Source organism: Scleropages formosus, chromosome 3 (genome assembly GCF_900964775.1).
Source record: "Scleropages formosus chromosome 3, fSclFor1.1, whole genome shotgun sequence".
Taxonomy (NCBI): domain Eukaryota; kingdom Metazoa; phylum Chordata; class Actinopteri; order Osteoglossiformes; family Osteoglossidae; genus Scleropages; species Scleropages formosus.
Window position 1 is genome coordinate 1,295,689 of NC_041808.1, and position 18,718 is coordinate 1,314,406.

At 43.0% G+C, this 18,718-nt stretch overlaps 1 protein-coding gene across 1 annotated transcript in view; it reads right to left on the reverse strand.

The window, feature by feature from the left end:
• Positions 1–4,145: 4,145 nt before the first annotated feature.
• LOC108924840 (ryanodine receptor 1-like) overlaps positions 4,146–18,718 on the reverse strand; it is a 74,565-nt gene continuing 59,992 nt past the window's right edge. Inside the window, exons 87-106 of the mRNA XM_018736447.2 lie at positions 18,617–18,705; positions 18,378–18,506; positions 18,184–18,288; positions 13,978–14,059; positions 12,540–13,840; positions 12,073–12,140; positions 11,575–11,743; positions 11,301–11,387; positions 10,700–10,954; positions 10,423–10,553; positions 9,830–9,872; positions 9,509–9,642; positions 8,725–8,785; positions 8,467–8,613; positions 8,093–8,227; positions 6,403–6,559; positions 5,529–5,593; positions 5,319–5,419; positions 5,036–5,087; positions 4,146–4,241 (exon numbers count right to left, since the gene is read on the reverse strand). Of these exons, the coding sequence (XP_018591963.1) occupies positions 4,146–4,241; positions 5,036–5,087; positions 5,319–5,419; positions 5,529–5,593; positions 6,403–6,559; positions 8,093–8,227; positions 8,467–8,613; positions 8,725–8,785; positions 9,509–9,642; positions 9,830–9,872; positions 10,423–10,553; positions 10,700–10,954; positions 11,301–11,387; positions 11,575–11,743; positions 12,073–12,140; positions 12,540–13,840; positions 13,978–14,059; positions 18,184–18,288; positions 18,378–18,506; positions 18,617–18,705 (3,407 nt within the window). The remainder of the gene's footprint in view (positions 4,242–5,035; positions 5,088–5,318; positions 5,420–5,528; positions 5,594–6,402; positions 6,560–8,092; positions 8,228–8,466; positions 8,614–8,724; positions 8,786–9,508; positions 9,643–9,829; positions 9,873–10,422; positions 10,554–10,699; positions 10,955–11,300; positions 11,388–11,574; positions 11,744–12,072; positions 12,141–12,539; positions 13,841–13,977; positions 14,060–18,183; positions 18,289–18,377; positions 18,507–18,616; positions 18,706–18,718) is intronic.

Consider the following 18,718-nt stretch of genomic DNA (forward strand, 5'->3'; position numbering starts at 1 on the left):
ATTATGTACCCAATTATACAGCTGGCTAATTTTACTGGAGCAACTTATGGTAAGTACCTTGTTCACGGGTACTACAGGCAGAGGTGAGAGCTGAACCTGGCAGCAGCTCTAACTACGATGCTACCAGCTGTTCCCGTATGTAATGCAATAATGGGAATGAAATGCTCATTAATTACTAATACTTATTCATTTCATCAACAGAAGGGGGGCAGCAGGTGGCGTAGCGCTTGAAGCTGCCACTTTTGGACTCAAAGGATCCAAATCCCTCTCCACCTGTAGTGCCCTCGATCAAGGCATTTAGCCTGAAGTGATACTGTAAAAATGACCCTGCTGTACAAATGGGCAAATCAGAATATCTTTTCATTTTAATTCACTCGGAAGAAGTGTCAGCTAAACAAATGAATATAAATGTAGACATTTTCTGACTTTTCATGATGTAAACCAACAAAGAGATGACGTAGGGTGTAGCAGAGCGCAGTGTGTGGTAAATTGAGGCCTTTCTCAGTCGTCTCCAGCCCAAGGAAAAGATGCGAATTGAGTTGGAACCAACAAGCTGAAATGGAGCACAGTCGTCTCGTCCACCGGGAGCCGAAATAACGGCTGCAAACATTTTCAAAAGCCGATCAGTGTTTCCACATAACAGAGACGTGCGACTCATGGCCACATGCAGGACAGCAGCTAATTACACCTTATTTGTATATTCATAGGCTCGAGTCCAGGCTCTCTCTGAGTTTCCTTGACTGTGATCTGTACTCCAGCAAAGACATGGTACTCAAGGGCAGAAGGAAAGAAGAACTGAGCAGAGATGCAAAGACTCAATAAAAATAGCTCTAAGGCGTTAAAGAAAAGAAGAGAAACATTACACACAAATATGTATAAAAAATTAGAAGTGCATTTGGAAGGTGGAGGGGCGGAGTAACCCTCTCTGTTAGTGCAAATCGTTCTGAAACTCGGGATCCAATGGAAGGGCACTGTTCAGGGCCCAGTTAAAAGCACACAATGCTGTAAACCCTCTGAGGTTAATGAAGTACCAAGTGGCACTATTGCGTTCTGAGCAGCAGTGTAACCAAGGCATTATTTTTATTATTATTTGTTGATTGCTATTGTCAATAATGTGTTACCCCAAAATTATACTTTGCACTAACGTCCTTTCTGCTATTTGGATTTAATTGCTAAATGTCAGCAACAGTGAAGAATTGTAGTGTGTGTGTATGTATCTGTCTGTCCATTTTTGTTTTTTTTTTTTTTTTTTTTTACATTATTTGCATAGTGTATATTTGGGTCCAAATCTCATGAAACACTGCCGCAAAGGTATGAACACAGTTAAATATTTAAAGATTAAATATTCATATTCCATGTAGATACAAATTTAATGTAACTGTTAAGAGGACAAAAATGATGCAGAGGTGAAGCATTACATTTTGTACAAAAGACACCTTAAAATGAACTGAGCTGAACACTGTCAGGGTGGGTGTGGGTGTGTGTGTGTGTTAGCTTCACTCAGGCTGCACTCGCTGACAGTGTTCGTGCCCACAGACGTGAGGGAGAGAGGATGAGAAAGACTGATCTTACCACAGCTCACTATGCAAGTAACCCTCCCTGGGTCTTTATTTTATGTACATTTGAGTTATAAACTTTCTAGGATAGATATGTATGGCAAATTCAATTAAATTTAATGGAAAATGGAGTTAAAAGTTCTACAGGAATTTTTTTAATTCAGTACAGCCACATCTGCAGTGTTTACAGAGCTTGGCCTGTGGATAAACTGAAGGACATCTGTTTCATTAAGTGGTTCGATTTATGAACAAAGTGAGTTACAAACAGAGTTCTGGTCCCAACTGTGTTCACTTTAGGACCCAGTGTACAGTGTTATGTCCACTTGTTACCCGCTGTCTGATCTTAATGTCTTTTGCCGATTTGCAGCCTAAACTTACAGGGTAAAATTCTCTTCTGAATCTGTTGCTTCTACTTACAATCTTACTATTGATTCTTTTTCAGTTTAGACAAAAGGTTCAATTTGAAACTGCAACCCTGCTCAGGACAAGTGGTTATTGAAATGAGATGGATGTCTAGTTACATTTTAAGTCCAGAATGGTTTATAACTAAACAAGATGTGTGTGTGTGTGTGTGTGTGTGTGTGTGTGTGTGTGTGTGTGTGTGTGTGTGTGTGTGTGTGTGTGTGTGTGAGTGTGAGAGAGATGCTTAGACAATCCACCTAGTCAGGCTGAAGGAACATGAGCTAAAATAATGTTACATGTACACTTTTATTTGAATTTAAATACATTTTTCAGGAATCTTGATCTTGAATGGTTGAGTATAAAGAGGAAACCATTTAAATTGTGGTACTATTTTTGTGAAAAGTTCTTTCTTTTTAGCAAAATGGGATATTGCAGCTGCATCAATTTGGATGTAAATTAAATGATGTTTCTTCATTCCTTCAGCCTGTAATCCATGGTACATGTGGTGTTTTACATCAAAATATATTATAAGGAACATGAAGTGCCTTCAGAAAGCCAGTATTTTGTGTTTGATTTGCCTTGTGTTACAATGTACATTCAAAGTTCATAATGACGAGGAAAAAAGTACTTTTATTATGACACAGGCATGAAATCTTGGCATTAAGATCTTTTATATGTGTTTGTATTAAATACATTCATAAATAACAAGTCTTTGGGTTTTGTGAAGTAGGAGCGGCTATCTGTCTCTGTGTGTGTGTGTGTGTGTGTGTGTGTGTGTGTGTGTGTGTGTGTGTGTGTGTGTGTGTGTGTGTGTGTGTGTGTGTGAGAGAAACATGTTACTGGAAAGCAGAGACTAAAGTATCCAACAGGATCCACCTGCACAGGTTCGAGAAACATCACTGAGTTGCACGAGTTTATACATGAAATACATACATGCATTTATACGTGAAATGTATAAAATAAAAATGTTCTGTTCACTTACCCCGTTACAGTGGGCCGGTTTCCAGAGAGTACAGTAACCGACATGCTTCTGAAATGCTGACATTTGTCCATTGTGAACTGAAACAAAGTCTCTGTGAGAAAACACAGAACACGGGTGACGAGAAGTAAGTTCTGCTTTCTTGTGTTTCCTTTGCCACACGTGGAACCAGCGGTAACACACAGCGGGCCTCAGGCTCAACTGTGGTGGACAGTTTATCAGAGGCTGAGCAGAAGGACCTTCTTTCTCCATGGTGTGTGTGAGCTGTGGTTGCATTGGGAATGGAGCTGCACGAAACAAGATGACGAGTGGTGAGAAAAACTGAATTATGTTTCCCCAAGAGGTGAAAACCACTGAGAAGCCAGAAGAATTAAGATTCAAACACAATTAAATGCAAACTGGAGTAAATGAGAATGGTTTCCCTTTTTATTCAAAAAACATCTGAACCAGTTCAAAGATTCGTGGTAAATAATTTTTTCCCCTCTCTTGCAATAAAGGCTTCAGTCTGAATCATAGTAGGATACCACATAAATCACATAAATAAATGTTCATGTTAAAAACTGAGCTACTTTAAAGTAAACAAAAGGTAAATGATGGATGTTTGTGCAAGTCAGCACTGTCGTAGATCTAGATAAAGCATGCTTGTGCATCACACACAATACACCCAGCCACAAACAGAATGGTAACACTTCGAGATTTAATGAACAGGAGCTAAGTGACTAACTGCATGGCAATAATATCACTTGGATAAACCAAAGTGCTGGGGATGAACACAATATTTGGCAAACAAAAGAACCGCGATATACTCATATAATACAAGAAACAAATTAATAAAAACTGAAACCATATTGTAGTGAATATTTAAAGTAACATCACTAAAATTACTACTAGTCGTAAAAATAACATTCCAGGGAAAGTCAGCAGTGCACTTGCCCCTATCAGGCTGCTGTGACTCTTTTAGGCACTGTAATTTCTTTTACACCGTACACACACTAAGGAGCAGGGGCGCTACGCTTGCGTATGTAGGGGTAGGTGTGTGTCTGTGTGTGTGTCTGTTGTATGCTGTCTTTAAACTATTGATCGTTCAGACTTTGAACTGTTCTCACACACAGCGGGACCATGGAGTGTGTTTGCAGGACGTCCTCGGCCCGGCACACACACAGTCAGCTGCTCCGGTGTTTCAGCATGCGGCGAGCACACAGCACCGATCATCCCAGCTGGTCCTCGTACTGCTTTCGGAAACAGTCTCCGGCAGGGAAGAAGTCCCAGCATCGCTCTTGGTACATCTTCCACACGTAGGACTCCTGAGAGCACCACAAGACAGGAAGACAGGAAAACGGACAAAGGCGCATATGGGCTAAAAAGACATGTTTACATTTATTCATTTAGCTGATGCACTTCTTCAAAGCTGCTTACCGTATTAAGCTACTTACAATTATTTACCCATTTTTACTGGAGCAATTCAGGGTAAGTACCTTGCTCAAGGGTACTACAGCCAGAGGTTGGATTCAAAACAACAACCTTTGGATCCAAAGGCAGCAGCTCTAACCGCTACACTACCAGCTACCCCAGAACAACATGAACAATATGGAGCATTTTTAAAAGTCCTCACATCTGGTCTGGTAATGTAATTGGTCATTCCAGTGTATGCCATGTGTCATTTTTTAAGTCATTTTGTCATGATGTCATCTTGTCTGGTGGCGCAGTGGGTTGGACCACAGTCCTGCTCTCTGGTAGGTCTGGGGTTCGAGTCCCGCTTGGGGTGCCTTGCGACGGACTGGCGTCCCGTCCTGGGTGTGTCCCCTCCCCCTCTGGCCTAACGCCCTGTGTTGCTGGGTAGGCTCCGGTTCCCCGTGACCCCGTATGGGACGAGCGGTTCTGAAAATGTGTGTGTGTGTGTGTGTGTGTGTGTGTGTGTGTGTCATCTTGTCTTACACATATGATGGGTTTCATTTAAACTAATTTTAATGAAATATTTTAGTTTTTTATGCAGGCAAATCACTTGAAGCTTTTTTAAACAAATTTTGCTTCATTTTACCCAGTGTCCTACCATAATTAATGAGAGAGAGGAGGCAGTCGAGCAGCACGACACACTAACCTGCCCTGTATGCTCCGTTTCATCTTTATTTACTAAATACATCAAGAAGAACCTGCGAAAACAAAAGTAAAGGAAAGCCTTGAGCCCCATGTTAACACACACATAACATGCGTGACAACATACAGTAACTGTAAGCAATGAAGTGCTAGTGGATCCACTGCTGCAGTACGAGTACGAGTGGGGAGGCAGGACCAACGTGGCTTATAAGGAGAACTGGGCGACATACTGATTCTGCACTGTCGCTGCCACTGGTACCGTCAGGTACGATTGCGTGTTCACTCACATGTAGTTGGCCAGGTTGTGCTCTTCCAAGGTGTGAGTTTCAAAGCCATGTGGAGTTGTGTCAAAATAGTCGCTGCCAATGCCACAGATGAAGCATTTGGTCTGCAGGAGGCCAATGAGGAAATAAATATGTCTTTACCACAATCAGCAGAATTTTATTTTATACTGTTATCATAAACTTCACAGACAATAGACTGTGTTCATACTGTACCTCCATGTCTTCCTTGACCTGCTCCTGCTGGTCCCTCAACTCTCCAAAGGCATCGATGATGAGACCTTGAAGAGGTCAAAAGAGATGGTAAACACGGACACAAGTGTGTCAGCAGTCAGCCACACCCACATTCACAGCCCCACCCACAACCGTACCCACAGCCGCAGCCATACATTTCCGATCATCATGACAGCATACTGGGCAGCTCTGCTCATTTCTAGAAACTTCCCCTGCTGTTACCCATGGTTACCTTGTTTATATGTGTATATTGATGTGCGTTACCGTAGCCAGATTCTCTGTTCTCATGTTTCATAGAGATTTATGACAGCTATGACTTCCTCAAGCATCCAAAAGCTACGTTTTAACATGAACATTTATTTCTGTGATTTATGTGCTATCATAGCATATTTCCATCCAATATCTGCTATCTGAAGTGTCTGCTGCAAAAAGAACAGATAGTGGGGAGAAATCACTTTTTGGCACTAATATTTCAGAGCTGGTTTAATTCTTCCAGATGTTTATTATAAAAAGGAAGTCATTCTAAAGTGCTACATCTCCTTGCATTTAATTGCCCTTAAATTTTAACAGTTTTGTCCTGTTTGTGGTTTTTCCCTTTTGAGAAAAGTAATTTAATCTTTTTCCATCATTCGTAAGTCACCTACTTTGTGCTGAGCTGTTTAATTGAATCTATCAATAAAAGACAGTTACACACCACTCAGGCTCTTTACGCTTTATTGCAGTACAGTGAAGTTAAAATGACCTTATACAGACAATGTTATATTATTTATGTACCCCCGCAACGGGCTGCGACTGAGATCTAAAAGTCCTTCCTCCTGTCACACCGTGTTTGTTAAGTGTGTTTCTGGCATCGTACCCTGGATGATGGCCAGCAGGATGACGATGACAAAGAAGAAGAATGTGATGTCAAAGACCACTCGGTAGAGCTCATACTCATCCCCTGCAGGATCTTCGATCTCGTCTCCTATACCCCCGCCGGCACGCACGCCCACATACATGTGGAAGAGGTAGCACTGAGAGGTGTGAAAGGAAACAGGAGTGACCAATGTTTCAAAGAGTCACACAAACATCCTGTACAACCACGAGCAAAGGTGACAAATACAGAGACATCAGAAGAGCAACACTGAGACAACACAGACACTTAGAGCAATAGGAGATCACAGTGATAAACCGTTCAAGATCCTCAGGTGTCTCTTAACATCCTTTCAAACAACAGGAGTGTTGAATATGACAAAATGTTTGGATGAAGATGGCATCTTTTGAAATTTCTGAACAAAAGGCAAAGATTTTAACAGCCTTGGGTGGCATGAAGCAGAATCCATACCCTCCCACAGAGACTCTGCTCTTGTCTGGAACCTATTTATTTAGCCATTTATTTAATCTGTGGAGCCCAGTAGTGGAATCACATACTTGGTACAGAAGACCCACCCTTTATTTTTACTTGATGAAGTCTGGATAGCCTAATTACAGGCCTTTTATTATTCCAGATAAACCCACACAAACACTGACTAAAACCACTTAGCCCAAGTAGGGCCATGGCAAGCCAGAGCCTAACCTAGCAACACAGGGCAGAGGACTGGAAGACACACCCAGCATGGGATGCCAGTCTGTCACAAGGCACCCCAAGAGGGACTCGAACCCCAGACCCACCAGAGAGCAGGACCCGGTCAAACCCACTGCGCCACCACATCCACCTCCTGATAAACCTAACCTCTTAATTAGTGGCCAGTAGTTGGTGTCTGGAAGGCGACTGAGACATGGGGTAACAGAGATTCTGAGGTAACAAAAACCAGAGTTTGCCAGTTTGCCAGTTTGCCAGCAAGTAAGAAACTCAAGTCTGCTCTGTAAAATGCCTTTTCAGCCTCAACACAAATGATTACAGCTGGTTCTTGCTTTCCAGAAATTAAGTTTATAATATTTAAGACACAACGTACAGTATGTTATCGGAACCAAAGCTGCCTTAAATGAATCCAGTCTGATCAGATTAAACAATGATTAGTAGGATAGTCCAAAGCCCACATGCCAAAGTTTTGGTTACAATTTTAAGATTTGCGTTCAGCAAACTGATCAGGCAAAAGGAAAAAAATTCTCACAGATTTTTGTCTTTTGTAAAAATGTCTAAGAAATCTGTTGTTTAAACTCAATCCTGGATGGCTTGTGATTGGAATTTATGAACTAAACAGCAGTGCTATAAACACACGGAAGCACTGAAAGTCTCCTACTTGTTTTTAAAGATTACACTTTTCATTTACCATATACCAAGCTTTCTGAAAGCTGCACAGCAACTGTGCCACCCACAGATGGAATTGTTTTTTCTAAAAACTTCTGGTGAAAATAATTGGCTGAATTGTTCCTTTCAAAAAAGATGCTGCTGAGTGAAACAACATGAGAGCAAAGGCCACTGGTATTCTTATATCACCTCTTGCAGCAGTTTTTTGTTGCATGGGACCCTGCTATATGAGAGCTGAGCTTACACTTTATACATCAAAATAAGTGTAGCTCTCACACACACAGATACAGAAACGCGGGTTTCTTCTTTCACTCACAGTCATCATGTCATCGCACTTCATATCCGGCTCGTCTTCATCCTCACTTTTGTTGTAAAATTTGCGGAAGAAGTTGAAGGCCACCACAGTGTAGAGGTACACCACCACCGCCAGCAAGCCCACCGTCATCATGAGCTGAAGGAGGGATATACAGACAGACAGCAAGACTCAACCAACAACAAATCCATTAAAATACCTGGGGTTCCAAAACTGCCCCATGTGTCAGATACACAGGGTTATATATACAGAAATTGCCAACTGAAAACAGAGAGGAATTCAAATCCACTGCAGGACCAGGCAATGGCTAAAGACCATGCAATGTTGTGAAGAACTTGTGGGAAGGTTATTGATCTTCTCAGATGTTCTGCCAGTACCTGCTTCCCATTGTGAGTGACAGAAGACAGGATGGTGCGCAGGGTCTTGACACCCATTGCGATGTCCAGCAGATGACAGGCAAAGAAGAAGTTATTGTAATGTCCTAGGAAGGACATCACTGTGTACCACACCAAGTAGAGGAACGTCTGAAAAACAAAGGTACTTCAGAGATGGGTATGAGCCGACAGAAGAAATACAGACTCATTTCCTCTCCAAAGAATAACAAGATACACATCATATGCTTCTCCTCCACTTACACTATCAGTGAACACCACCCCAAATTTCCAGATCTGGTACTTGATGTCAATGGAGGTGATCCTGAAGACAGTATGAGAGCACAATCAAACACACACACACTTTCTGAACCACTTGTCTCATATGGGGTCGCGGGGAACCGGAGCCTACTCGGCAACACAGGGCATAAGGCCGGAGGGGACACACCCAGGACAGGACACCAGTCTGCCGCAAGGCACCCCAAGCAGGACTCGAACCCCAGCCCCGCCAGAGAGCAGGACTCGGTCCAACCCACTGCGCCACCACACACACACACACACACACACACACACACACACACACACACACACACACACACACACACACACACACACACACACACACACACACACACACACACACACACTTTCTGAACCGCTTGTCCCTTACGGGGTCGCGGGGAACCGGAGCCTACCCGGTAACACAGGGCGTAAGGCCGGAGGGGGAGGGGACACACCCAGGACAGGACGCCAGTCCATCGCAAGGCACCCCAAGTGGGACTCGAACCCCAGACCCGCCAGAGAGCAGGACCCGGTCCAACCCACTGCGCCACCGCACCCCTTCCACCCCCTTTCAATCAAACACAATCTGGCACAAATTTTAAGATGGATAGCATTTTCCAAACTTGTAGCAATAAAAAGTCATCTTTGGGCTGTGAAGTTGTGTTTTGTTCTTTTATTTCAGAACAGTAAGATAAATCAGGTCTTGGTCATAAAACATTATGTAACCCTATATGTGGTGTGTTTGGAGTTTGCGTGCGCTCACTACCAGGTGAACATGGAGTTGTCTGGCTCGGGCTTCCTCTCATGCTGCTGGCTACTAACGTCCAGTGAGGCCAGGTCCATGCCAAGCAGCTCAGCAATCCTCTCCCTGCCGTAGATATCGCCATACTTATCCAGCACCTGGATGCACAAGCAATGTAAATATCTCACATAATGAATACTGTTCTATTAAATATTGCATATAGTCTTATTACATAAATGGAGAAAACTGACAATATGAAGCATGCATGTGAAATTTTGCACTTACATTAAGATGTCTTTTAGCAAAAGCGCAATAGAAAAGAAACTGAATTGAAACTCATGTTACCTTTCTCTTCACAAATTTGTCCCAGTAGTTGCTTGGGAAAGAGCTGCAATAGATAGGAAAATACATTTTTTTAAATCATAAACATTGTACATATGTGTCAACATCAGTCATACTTTTGAGCAATTTTTAGTAACATTTTGGCATTGGGATAAATACTTAATCATAAGACTAACAAATGATACCAGGGATTACTCTTAATCACTATAGATAAATAAGAATATCCTGTGTGTTGTGTGCAAATGCCACAGCACATGAGAGCAATAAAACAAAAACAAACAAATAGTAATATTTGCAGTATTATTTCACATTTATATTTGTTAATTTACCTGATGCTTATGCTTACCTGATTGCATATGGCACTACAGAAGTATAGGACCAAAGTACAAAATCAAGTAAGTTGAGTAAAAATCAAATTACTGTGTTTCTTTATTTAGCAGATGCCCCTATCCAAGGTGAGTTACAGGTATAGGGTATATTATATCTACATCATACAGTGCAAAGTATAAGGCAGTGAAATGTGAAGTGTAAGTCTAGAAAAGTATGATGTATTTGCAGTGAAACATGGTGTAAGCGAAGCACAGGGTATATCGTACGGTGTGTTGAGGACCAGTCTGTCCCACTGTCCCTTGATGTCATCATCCTCAGGCTGCTCAGTGATGTACAGGCCGGCAAATTCCAGTTTACGGGCCAACTCCTTCTCTCTTTTGAAGATAACCAAGGGAATCTGAAGGACAATGATGCTCTTATAAGGTTGCACTCGCCATTGTTTTTCGGGGGTCAGTTGACTGTTCGGGTTAGATTGAGATCATCTTAAACTCATACTGTTAACAGTACATCCCAGCGAAGGCCATACATGTCTGACACACCCACCTTAAGACAGTAGTAGCCAATGATGCAGAGGAAGGAGATGATCGTGTGGATGATGGCAAGGGAGGCCAGGGTGGGCTGCATGTATCCAGTGCTCTCTTCCAGGAAGTAGTACACAGGCCCCTCTTCGTCATCCTCTTCACCTCCGCTGTCCTTGAGACCTGATCCTTCTTGTTCTTGTCCTGAGCCTTCAAACACTCCTGATGTTTCCAACACACCTGAACCTTCAAACTCGTCACTAGGCGGGGTGTCCGAGACCTGGAGTTAACGTATTAAAACAAAGGCAATGAGAGACAAGGAGGCGTACAGACCCAAGACAAGTGGACTTCAGGATTTTCAGGATTATCAGCATTTCAGCAAAGACTAAAGCACTTCTATTAGGCATCACTGAACTCCACTGATTTCACACACATGGCAACGTAACACATTCAAACACATTGTGAAGTTTCCTTTACTTTGCACAATAAAGTTCAATCCATGTCTATACATATAGACATACACAGAGACACAACAATCCAGATGGAAACATTTCCCAGTTTAATGTGTAAAGAGAAATACTATTAGACTCATTAGTGCAGACATCAAAATAATATTTCATAGAGACCTTGTAGAAAAGCAGGATGAAGTTGAGGGCAAAGGCAAGGAAGAGAGCCAGGAAGCGCAGGTTGTAGAAGTTACGGGACAGACAGTTCTGAAAAACATAGAGGGGGAAAATATTGCAGCATTGGCATTTCTCTCTGACGACTTTTCGTGGTTAATTGTTAAGATCATGTTTTACAGTGAAAACAAGGTAAATGTCCATCATCACAGAAGCTCAGCAAGACAGAATTGTGCATGTGCTGAAAGTGCATCGTGAGAACGTTACTGCAAGTCCTTACCATAAACTTGTTCCTCTGAACGTCAAGCTCATTCCACACTTCAAAGCCTCCCTCCTTGGGTGGCTTCTTTTCTTTCTTGGCTTTCTTTGGTTTTTTCACCTTGGGCTCCTCTCGACTCACATCTGCTTTGGCTTCTGCTTCCTTTTCCACCTTCTCACCATTCTCAGTACTGTGAGGTGACAAGGAACAAGGTATTTTCCTTGAAGCACTGGTGAGCTAAAGGCTTAAATCCCAGCTAGACGCCATGTCAGCAAGCCAAAGACTAGGCGACTGTCCTCGGACCCCAACAAGCTTCTTCTCCCTTTGCTCCTTCAGTCAAAGAGGTTTACATCTGTTCTGTTGCCGTCTGGTTTTTCCCCAAACTTCCCTTTAACCCGGTGTCACTTATTATTTATCCCCCTTTGCTGGATATCTGTACTTTTACAGCGTTCTTTGTCATGTGTTCCACAACACGCTGCTGCTCTTCCAAATGCTGGACGGAGTTGCACTGATACTCACTCTGCTTTCTCGGCTGCTGGTGGTGGTTCCTCAACTGCAGGAGGTGCAGAGTCAGCCTCTTCAGAAGGCTGTAACCACACAGGGAACAAGTGGAAAATAAATTTAAAATCGTTACAGAATAATTTACAATTTATGAAAAAACACTTGGCATGGACTTGCTCCACAGTTGAGTTTGAGCCCATATGTAACCCCCCCCCCCTGCCCAGGAGTGTCCTACAGTGTCACCATGTTGCCTGGTGGGATGCACCATGTCACCAAGGCTCACGTTTTTCATTTAGAGTTCTGCTCTAAAAAGTGTATCTCGGACGTCTGATAGGACATCTAATATGTCACCATGCGAACATCAGTTGAAAAATTAGATGCACTTGTCAGAGCGACATCTCATGCTAGAAGCACTCGCAAGAGAGAGTCCTACTGTACTCATATTTACACTATTTCACTATTTTGCGCTTTCAGAAGCATCTCACCATTTTGCGCTTGGCTAAGGGAGTTCCCTCTGGAGTGGGGGGTTCCACAGCAGCAGTCTCTCCCATGTCCCCCAATCCACCAGGAGAATCAATGCCAGGGACTCTCCCTCCCTCCTTATCCTGGCTGTCCTCTTCTTCTTCCTCTCCCCCTCCAGTGTCCATGAGATCAGTAGCCCCTCCAGTCTCTTGTTCCTCCCCAGTCCCTGGCTCTCCAGGTAAATCTCCGTGCACCTCGTCCTGGGTGGGGTCTGGCATGCTGGCCAGGATCTCCGTCATCGTGATGTTCTTGGCTCCCTCAACCAGCCCACCCCCAAACAGTGTTTGCCAGATTAGCAGGAAGAAGCCCTTGCAGATGCTGTATATGAAATGCAGGATGCCCATGAGGATGGTCCAGAAGAAGGTGGCAAGTCCCACCACCATCTCCTTCAGGGTCATCCTTCTGACACGGCGGTAGCGACGGCGGAGGTTGCGGAACGTGAACATGCTAAGAAAGTTCATGGTACTGCTGAGGAAATCTGCAAAGGCTGAGCTGGACTCCGGCTGGCTTTCTCCTCCGTTGGGATCTTCATCACCAGCGTCACCTTCTCCTCCACCCTCACAAGCCTCCCCATCATCCTCCTCCTTCTCCTCCTCTGCTTGCTCTGAGATCTGGGAGGCAATATTCATCTCAAAGATGGTGTCCTCACAGAAATTGACAAAGAGCTCCATCTTTTCAGACTCACCGCCCTCATTGACTACGTCAAAGATGAACTGCCGCTTGGATTCCTTCACCTGGGGCATTTCCCACTGCGTGCGGTTCACCTCGCTGATCTCAAAGTAGATGCGCTCGATCTTCCGGCTGGCGCCCATGATCTCAATTCTACCAAGAAAGGGTCGGAAGTAGTTGAGAACACTCTCAGCTTGCTCCAGGAAATTCTGCAGCCTAGTGTCGTGGGGGACATGTTCGGACAGGTTCGTCAGCAGCACAGCAATGTTGAAGCCAATATCTTTGGCAGGTTCCTGGAAGCGGCTGGCAAACTCCTCATAGTTTATCATTTCATTCTCGTCAGCCTCTGAGCAGGACAACAGAAACTGGATCTCTGAGGGCGAGTACTGCTTTTGGCTGTCCATGGCCTTCTGGAAATCCTTTTTTGAGATCAGCCCCCGGGGGTCAGTGACGTAGTCACGGAAGGCATCGGAGGCCACGATGTCCTTCAGCTTGAGGAACATGTCAAAGAACTTGAGAATTATCTCTACATTGCTGGACGATTCCACTAACATGTCCACCATCTGCCGGGCGATTGTACCATTCACAACATTACCTTAGAGAGGTAAAGGAAAATAAAGAAAAGAAAAAATAAAAGAGAATGAGAACACGATAAAACAGAGTGAGACCCAAGAAGGTAAGGAAAAGAGAAAGACGTTAAGGGAACCAATTATATTTAAATAAGTGACCTACCCTCCAATAGAGACAGCAGCATGACAACCATGTCTTTCTGAAGGTCTAGTAACTCCTTCAGGAGCCCAATCTGAGTGGAATCCTAAAATGTAGTATAGACCCCGCACAGAGGCACATATTAAGCAGTTTCATACACTGTGTATTTTTTCAAGTCTGTTTCAACACCACAACTAATGAGCTCATAAATAAAGTGCTGCTTCAGAGTATGGTAACCCCTGTGTCCTTTAGGTTTACCATAAAATGGGTATTTAATGAGAAGCAGTGTTTCTCATGTGACATAATAGGTGTGTAATGACCAGTTCCATGTGTTACATTAGAGGAAATCGTGTGCAGTAGAAACATGAAAGTAGTCGAGATGCAAAAAATCAGTGAAGCCCAAACTGCATTAGTTAAACCAGGTAAGTAAGTAGAATAGGGTGTGGAAAACAGTCATTTATTCATTCTATAATTTTAAAATTTCTTTCAGTACTTTCAAACAGCACATACTTTTCAAGCAAGAGCAGAAAAGGTGTGAAAAGGTGGTTGCTAATCTAATAAATTTAAAGGAGAAAGGGATGTAGGTAGAAGAGTCTCTTTAAGGAAATATCACTTATTACTAATGGTATATTATGCTAAATTAATTTCACAGCTCGCTTTCTTCTTCTTTTTTTCAATATAGACATATACGTGGTGTTCCAGTGACAATTCTCAGAGTACGGTGATGTCTGAATTGTCCCGCACTTGAGACATGGAGGACGGATGAGATGAACCATTGACCACCTTACCTCTGAGTGTCGTCTACTCCAAAAGCGATCCTGGGTTTGCATTTCAATAACACATATGCATTTTTCAGACATGGTATTAGAGCAACGGTACCAATCCACACAAAGTACACAGGAGGCCAGTTCATAAGCGCCTGGGAGCTACTGCATGTGAGCAGGTGGTGCACAGTAAAGTGAGTGAAACCGGAGGACAGTAGGGTGCAACCTTGGACTAGGAAAGCATCAGCTGCCAATGTGAGTGTAGTGGAGCTCTGCTGCTTCTTCACACATAACTACTGATCAAGCTCTGCTCTTCTGAGGCTGCTACTGGAGATGCTTATTTATTCTCAGATATTATTGTCTCCATACGATATTCACAGGCATTTCAGTAGTACGATATCAAGACTACGTGGAGATCGGCCTCTGATGGAGGTCAGGCAAAATATAAACAGGTGCAGAACGTCACCTGGCTCTGACTGCATTTGCAACTAACCGGTCATTGACCATTTACTTGATGGCATGATGGCAACGTCAGCTGCGTTCGCACATTCCTCCCTCTCTCTATGAATTATGAATATTTGCCAAGAAAAAAAAAAAAAAAAAAAAAAAAAACTTGTCAGTGAGAATGGCTTGAATCTGTAACAAACCCAATTGCTGACAATTACATTTTATTTATTTCTGTGGTTTACTGTTTGATGAGCTCACCAGGAAATCATCTTTTGTTTGTCACATCATGAGAACAAAAATCAACAAGGTGAGTGAGCGGGCAGAGGAGCACGTGCACATCAGCGCTATGCAGCGAAAAACAAATGAATGATCATGTGAAAAAAGAAGAGGAACACCAGTGTAAATCCTGAAGTCCAATGGTATGAGTCACTGGAGGGCAACGCATGAAATGGCAGCTGAAATATATTCTTACTCCCTTTCGAAGTCCAGGGTCAGGGTGCATCTGGGGTTACACATCACAATAGAAAATGTTAATCGACTTGTTTCACTCCACTTTCGGTTTCTGAAATAGTGCACAACCTCTGTACCTTTTCATTTCTTAGCTTCTACTTGTACTGTGTGCTGCCATATAATGTGCAGCACATCTAGCTGAACAAGCAGGGCAACATGAGAGATCACAGAAACTATTGCTCATATTCCGCACGCCTCTTCCACTGTCGGTAACAGTTTACCCTAATTTCTGTGATTTACAGATTTTTGTGTTTCTATTTTCATTTAGTAGTATTTACAACCAGGACTCCACAATTGCAACTTGACTCTCTTAAAAGCCGAGAATTTTCTCTAATTTCTTTGCAGAGTTTGTGCTTTGAGAGGTGCTCTCGAAACTGAGTTTTTAAAAACTTAGAACACAAAAAACATTTTTCAAACAGATGATGGAGTAATGGCTAATGATATGAGCTGAAAAACGGTAAACTTGAGTAAAAGGTCAGACATGTTGAAGTTATTACATCCACAAATACACAGGTTAATCAAAGCCATAGATTAGAATGAGCACATAATGAGGACCACGGTAAGAGCACAGTTAAGAAAAGGGAAGCTGCTCTTCATTTTCAACTTGTTGTTTCCACCTGTATTTCAAAGGAATATTCAAAACACTTAAACCAGTTAAGGAGACAATCGCACAACAAACAAGTCCATGTGCACAGGAGGACTTGACACCTCACTGCTTTACTTCATTAAGATCTGATATTGCACTGAACAAGAAATAATGGCAGTTGTTAGCGTAGCACCGCAGAGTCCAATACCAGCTGCTGCTGCAGTACCCTTGAACAAGGTATTAACACTACAATGTTCCGGTAAAAAACATCCAGCTGTATAAGATTTCCCACAACTGTGGGTAGCCTAACACTGCAAGTTGTTTTGGAGAAGAATGTCAGCCAAATGAATAAATACAAATAGAATCCTGCTGCTGTTCTGGTTCAGCATGTGGATAAATGACTTCATCAATAAGTCACACAATGGTTACGAGATTGATATTCACGACTGTGAAAGGATTGATCGCGTTGGTTTCGATTTTCATTATCTCTCGTATAGCTTTTTCTGTTGCTAATTCTCCCCTCAACACAGGTGGATAAACACAGAGGTTGAGAAAGAAGTCAAGTCAGCCCTCGTAAAGGTGAAGATCTATAAACAGCATCCAGTTACTTCAATGAATGAATGAATAATAAAATAAATACATACTTTTCCCTGTTCAGAACATGTGAAAGAGAGTTCATAAGATTAATACACTATTAAAGACTTGGCACTTGACTCTGATCTGTCCGCCATGAAAACACATATGAAACCCAGAATGACAGTTCTTTCACTAAGAGAGTGGTGCGCATTTGCAATCTTTCAGCATTAGTGTGTCATATCAAGACAAGAAAATCCATAAATAAATAGCTATATTCATACAAACATTTCCAACACCAGACATCCAGTTAAAAGAAAACAAATGACCGATACATATAAGTATAATCCAGTGCTTGCTAGGATCACTAAACTTTACATGTGAAAAATAATCAATGTAAAGACTGGGGAACAACTGAGTGTAACACAGTGTCGTTGTCGACATACCTGCGTCGTTCGTCATTGAACACGGTGCGTGTTTGGGAAAAGGTGTGTGTGTGTGTGTGTGTGTGTGTGTGTGTGTGTGTGCGTCGGATGGCTCTCTTTAACCAACAGCAAACGCCTGCAGTTTATATGAATGACACAACTAACAGCTGTACAGTGTGTGTGACAAGATATCAGTGTGTTGCTTTTTCCATCGTGCCATAAGGGGCCATGTGTGTCCCCATGGATGAGTGAATAAAATATGAAAAGATAACAGCTAAGACCTTACACTAGTCATAATCATTAATTGTCATTACAATAGGTTACTGCAGTGTATATAACAGTGTAGCTTAACAACAAGCTTAGCCCCCATCCCCCCTCGGGTCCCACTGCTGTGTGGATGTGCATAAAGCAATACATGACATCAGTCAGTGAAAGCCACACAGACAGATATGCCTGTTAGGGTGTAAAAACAGCAGCGTTCAGAGGCCATGTACCGCAAGCGTAGCTGCAAAGTGGTCGTTCAGTTTTGTTAAAGACTATGTTATCGTTTGTTCAGAGACCATCCTTTATACAGCTATGCTTTAAGCAGCAGCTCAAGCAGTTTACTGGCAATTTACCGTGGCGTGCCAACAGCAGGGACCCAGTAAACTGCAATGGGTCACTGCTGTAGACTGCAGCTGAGTACACTGTACAGTGTACGGTATACAGTGGTGCCTGTAGCACAGATTTGGTGCAAAAGGCAGAATGAGTTTAATTGCAATATTTTTCAATTCCCTCTAACTCCTTACATAATTCAGATGGAGTGCAGAGGACAAAGTGCAGAACGTGTGCGATGTGTGCCATGTGTATTGTGTAAACAGAGTCTACTGGGAAAAAGGTGTATGAGATGGAGGGGGGTAAAACGCGGTAAAGCCGAGGCTCATACCTGTGCCAGCTTCATCATCATGTGAGCGAAGACGTGAAGGAAGCCCACAATGGCATCCCAGAGGCGACTGTGAGCTAGAGACTGCTGATTGCCCGTACAGGGGCCCTTGGAGACGCGGAGGAACAGGCTTGTTCAGATACAGAAGGACGGCAACACAACAAGCACGTTCACCACGATGACACAGGTTCCCCCACCTGGATGTACTCTGTCAAGCTGTTGAAGACCTGCTTGGCCACCGTCATGGCTTTGGAGAAGTTCCTCTTCCCAGGCTCATCAATGATCTCTTTACCAGAGTAATACCAGTAGAAATCACTGATGGACTCCTTCCGAGACGAGTAAGAGAGGGCAAAATGGAAGAGTATGAAACCTAGTGAAGAGCAGCTAAGGAGACAAACGTGTACTTGTGTGATGTGTAACGAGCCGGTGCTCCAACCTGGAGCCGCAGCAAGTAGTCGACAGTGCAAATGATGATGTTGATGGTGGTGGTGCTGCCCGTCTGGGTCCTCAGGTAGTTCTGGAAATCTGAGAAGAATGA